Source organism: Gekko japonicus, unplaced genomic scaffold (assembly GCF_001447785.1).
Source record: "Gekko japonicus isolate JY-2015 unplaced genomic scaffold, Gekko_japonicus_V1.1 scaffold26, whole genome shotgun sequence".
Taxonomy (NCBI): domain Eukaryota; kingdom Metazoa; phylum Chordata; class Lepidosauria; order Squamata; family Gekkonidae; genus Gekko; species Gekko japonicus.
In genome coordinates, this window is record NW_015174844.1 from 1,869,449 (window position 1) to 1,874,956 (window position 5,508).

Consider the following 5,508-nt stretch of genomic DNA (forward strand, 5'->3'; position numbering starts at 1 on the left):
AATAGTGTTTCAATGTTAGTAATTGTTGTTTTCTCTTACAGCAATTCTGGGGTCAAAAGCCATGGAGCCAGCATTATCACCAAGGATACTATTGAATTCCCAAATAAAATGAACTGATCCATATTTCTCAAAAACCTTCACAAGAAATCGACTGTTTTCTTTAGTAGGCTAACTTTTTAAACATTCCACAAGAGGAAGTGCCTGCAGGTTCCTTTTTTAGAAGCTTTGTGGGTTTGATTTTTTTTTTGTACATTTTTAATTGCAGTTTTAAAGTGATTCTTAAGAGAACCTCAGCATTGTGCACGATAAGAGAATGTGTCAGTATTTCAGGGTTCTACATTTTATCTGTAAAATGTGATTTTTTTTTTACCACAACAAAAGTAAAATGTTGCTTTGTATCTGGTGTCCTCTTATTAAAGGTTTTTTTTCCTTTTCTCCCCCCTCCCCAATTTCTAAGAAACAGTCGTGAGTCATCAGAACAGAACAGTGAGCAACCAGGCTTGTTGTGGCCCTTTGACGATTGATATGTAAATAATGCTCATTACACTCCATCTTCCACTCCATCCTCCCTATGCAGTTTCTAGGTATGGAAGAGGGCAGATAAATCAGAAACCTCCTTTTGGCAATAAACTAGAGTGTTTAGGGTTTTTTAATCATTTGGCAAAAGTTTGGGTAGAGGCAAAGCAAACCTAAGGCTAAATAGTGAAGGTGGAGTGTGTATAAACCTGGTTGCATTTGTCTGTGGAGACTCAACTTGTGAAGGTACACCATCAATTTTTTTCCATTTGTTCTGCATTTTGATTCTGAAAGCTGGCTTTGCCCATTTCTTATTAAACAAACTTGTTGTAAATCCAGTTGTCTAATGGGATCTATATGAAGTTAGCTGTGTGTCTGTAACCCGTTTCCCCACAAAATACTGTGTATTTAGTGTGCTTGTAGTAGTAAACTCCACCATTTTGTAAACAAATTGTGATTCACCCATTTTATATCTAATTTTTAATCATGTTAGTTCTCAAATGGGTGTTTCTCTTTAGCCTGCTGATTACTACTTCTTTAAAGATAGTGGGTGGAGAAATTAACTTTAGACGTTTGTTTGCAATAAAATAAAATCATTTTACTCTTGTTTTGGGATTCTCACCAGATTGGTCTAAAATCCCTTTAATGCCAGAATACACCACTCTAATGAGGGATGTACACATAGCATGCATGCCTTCACAATAAAAAAGGAATCGGTTAACATTGTTGCTTCTGTGCTGGAAGCAACTTTGCCTGAATCATATCTCCGCCCCCCCCCCACCCCCCTGTATAGAAGTCTAGTGAGCTGGAGGGAATTTCAGGAAAACATGGAAATTAGGTTTATCAATCTTCAGTGTCTTATTCTGTAACAGTTTTGTGAAGTTTGATGGGTGTTCTTCCTATATTGTGCCCTGTGGTCTCAAATTGATAGTGATTTGTGTTACCACAGCAAAGTAAAATCTGAAGTTACAGCTAGGCATATGAAGCTTCAGTGATGTGCATTTGTCTGGTCTTTGCAGTGGCATGGTAAATGGGTATTATATGTTCTGGGAGATGAGCTGTTTAGTTTAAGATACTTGGGCTAAGAGGGAAAAGAGATCTTGAGGTTGTAGTGCAAAACTTGGTGAAAAGTGTTGGTTCAGTGTATGATACCGGAGGCAATGGCCAATATTGATGTGGCCTCACTTGGAATACTCCACAGTTCTGGCTGAGGTTTTTCTTTGTTTGATTTTTGCAGTTAGAAGGTTGAAAAAATTGCAGAAGAGAGCAACCACTACCAGTAAAGAGTTGGCAGAAAAGGAATGAGGGTCTCTCTTTAGCCTTTTTTTGCTAAATGGGAGATGTAACTTTTATTTTATTATGCATAGCACTGGGAATTTGGGAGCACCCAATGAAGTTCATGGGAAAATAGTAAAAATCATACCTTGCCTCTTGTACAAGTGTGAGCAGGATAGAAAGGAGCAGTTTTCTCCTGATTCTTGCTACAGTGGATGGAAAATCCCCCCTCCCCCAGTAATAGAAGCTGGAAGGCTTTGGCCTGCACTCTGTTTGTTGGCCCTCTTAGTTGGCTGTGAAGCAGGATGATAAGCTACAGACTACTGGTCTGATGCAGCCAGTGTTTGGATTATGTTAAGAATTAGCTATGTATGTATTTTGTAAATATTGAATAGCCACGGGTGGCAACAGTTCTAATTGATTGAGAGGGAATTATCTCATTTACACCCTTTATTCCCAGTGGGGCCCCAAAACCTACTTAGATCTTGCCTATTTTATCCTCACAACAACTCTGAGGTACATTAAGCTGAGTGTGTGACTGGCCCAAAATCGCCTAGGAGTTGGGGATTAGTCTGGGTCCTCCTAATCACTTACACTGTGCTGGCTCTACTTACTAGGGTTTAAGCATTAGAGGAGTTCCCAAGGAAATACAGGCCTTTAGGTTTTTTGCTATCCACAAATTGCTTATACATCCATGCTTTGGGGCTGAAGATCTCAACCTTCCATTTGAGAACACTTAAGGTGGCATTATACAGAATCCTCTATGGTGCTTGTCAGATAAATAACTGGACTAATAAAGAACCTGTTCTATCTAGCATAGTTTGGTCAGGGCTGGGAATTTTGAGTACATGTTACAGTGTGCAGTATATGGAAGAAGTTTTTAATAGTTTGGGATTAGTACCCTGTATAGAACAGTTCTTGCTATAGAAAGGACAATTGTACCATATATGATCAACTTTTGCTCTACCTTGTTTGTTTTGATCCAAAGGTTGTATTCTCAGATTTAAATATACAGATGGCTGCTAGCAAAGGTGTCTGTATGCATGAGTTCTCACAAACGTCAGCTGATTTACATTTCAGTAGTTAAGGAAAAAGAAAAGCTATCCGTGTACAATAAGCCTCTTGGAATTCCTCAAATTGCCTAAAGCTACAAGGAAAAGAGTAGGAAAATACTGCTACAGAAAAATAGTTCCTACCGGTACTTGCAAAACCACCTGTAGTGTTGGACATGTAAATTAGCCCTCAGTTCAACTGCATGCTGTGTGTGGGTACTTGTGAGGTAGTACTTACAAGGAACCCTTGTTCTCACATATGCACAGTTTCCCTTCTAATCCCTAAAAAGGTTGCTGGAGATTGTGAGACCTGTTGATTCAAACTTCTTTTAGTTATTTCTGATCTATGGGGAGGATTGGAGTACCAGTCAGCTCTCTGGGAGTTAAATGAAGATGCTGGGGAAAGGGGAATGTGAGAGAAATTTGGGAGGTAGGAAAGCTCTCCTATGGGGTTATTCAAGTATAACACTAATGTAAGAAATCTGAAGTGGCTCTGATGCTGTTGAAAGCTTCTACCCTAAGATGGGGGTAACTTGCTTGTGATTCTCTGCCCCCTCCCCCTTTTGGCCACTGGGTTGGGGCAGTTGTGCGGCTTGGCCAGATAAGGTCTTTTCCTGTGCCATAAAGTCTACAATGCTTAATAGATAGGTCTTTGTGTTGCCCCTTAATGATTTCAGGGGCTAGAACAAAATTCTAATAAAGAGTAAATTACAAAATGGAAGATAATTTGCAGATTCGGTCTTCATTCAGCAGTAACCCTCCCCCATGGATAAACTGAAATCTCATTTAATATCCTAGTCTGAATTCATTAGGATGTTTGTGAAATGGAAAAACAGAAGTATAGTATATTTGTTCTTGTTAGGTAAAGACTAAAGCAAACTACACAGGTAGATGATGACTACTTACTCTTCCCATTATTGAAGAACCATATTTGTATGAGTCATGGAGTTTTTGTACAATATACAGCTGTGGACAGAATTCAACTTTGGCCCAAGAAATTTCTGTCTAAAGTTGAGTGCCCTACAGAGTAATGCCTGCCAGAGTCTAAATTTTAAAATGGCTTTCAAATTAACTTGTTTCCTTGGGGCAAAAGTTGGAGAGTGCTTAACATGCCTGAATATTTCAAGTTGGGGGGGGGGGGACACAGTGTTGAGGTGCCCATATAGTAGGAAGCTCCTGTGTCTCAGGTAGCAGTCCGACAGGCATGCTAGATTCACTTCTTACTGCATTTTTAGCTGCCTGGCTTTCATGTACCTAAACATAATCTGATGGAGGAATCCTATCCAAGACAGAAACTGCAGTAAGCTTGTACCATCAAGGAAGACACCAAGCCTTCAAGCATCTAGCGGCTGACTTATAAAACATGTTTTCAAAGGACCTGTTCTTCACATTTAACACTCAAGTTGGTTCAAGAACCAACTGACAGCAGTTGTAATTAACATTGTATATGTGTACAAACTTAATGTTAGATCAAATCCCATGTTAATAACATTACTGCACACAAATATTTGTGTTGTTGAGCTCTAATATATGATAAAACAAAAAAGAGTCCTGTGGTAATTTAAATGCTGACAGATAAGCTTTTGTGGGCTAGAGCCTGATATGCCAATATATGCAGCAACTGCAGCTGGAGGATTTTTTAATATGTTGGTGTCTACAAGTTAACATTTGGCTAATTAATGTGGGGTTTCTGGTCCGGTGGAAGGAGGCAATGGTATGGTATTGTCATCCTGCCAATGTGTGCCCCCCCCCAATCTTGAGCAAGAATTAGGACTGCGCATTTCACAGGCAGCAGATCTGTCTTGGTTTTGAATATCTGAGCTTACAGTTGCAAAAATGTATGGTTTTGAAAAGGGCAAGGGCCTCCTCCCAATTCAAATAATTTTATTAGTTTGTACTTATTTGCATGGAAATGTTTCTGCATGCTACTTTTCACATAGTATTTAATTAAAAGGCCCATAACTTACATTCGGAATCCAAATATACCATGCACATTATAAATTACTATATCAGATGACAAGTCTAGAATGATTCAGATTTTAGGAAAAAATTAATTTGCTTGCAACCATTTCCACTATTCGAACTCCGTGAGCATCTTTTTGTAGCAACAAGGGCAAATGCCTTTAAAAAAGAAAAAGAAATCTGAGCCTCTTGCCTCTTCAGAACTGAGGGGAGGGTAAGGTTAAATATCAGGAGTGCATATTTCCTACTCATGCTTAAAGTACTTTCTTTGAATTGTGGCCACAGGTCAAGGTATTCATTTCATCAAACAGAAGTAGTGCAGGGCAATGTTCCCTCTAAGCTGTGGAGTCTTGTGAGCAAAAATTCTAATTTGTGAGCTACCGGCATTAAAGTTGTGAGTGAGCGATTTGGCTACTGCATTAGTCTGCCCTGGAGCCATCTTTCCTGAGCCAAGACAAAAATGTGTGAGCCGCAGGCTAAAAAAAACCTGTGGGCTAGCTCACACTCAGCTGAGAGGGAACACTGGTGCAGGGACAAATTCAGCATTTTCTACCACCAATTTAAAAACATAAAAAAACCCACAACAGGTATTCTACCAGGTCAATCAGTGTTGTGGTTGGAAAGTGTCTGCTAGTGACGTAATATCAATGGGAAGATGCATGAATTATCTGAAATGAGGCTGAAGCCTGAGGAATAGAACTGG

The 5,508-nt window shown here is 39.4% G+C and overlaps 1 protein-coding gene across 1 annotated transcript in view; it reads left to right on the forward strand.

The window, feature by feature from the left end:
- The window catches only part of HNRNPU (heterogeneous nuclear ribonucleoprotein U (scaffold attachment factor A)), a 10,601-nt gene extending 9,305 nt beyond the window's left edge, over nt 1-1,296 (forward strand). Inside the window, exon 14 of the mRNA XM_015424435.1 lies at nt 42-1,296. Within this exon, the coding sequence (XP_015279921.1) occupies nt 42-95 (54 nt within the window). The 3' untranslated portion in view covers nt 96-1,296. The remainder of the gene's footprint in view (nt 1-41) is intronic.
- The last annotated feature ends 4,212 nt before the right edge of the window (nt 1,297-5,508 follow it).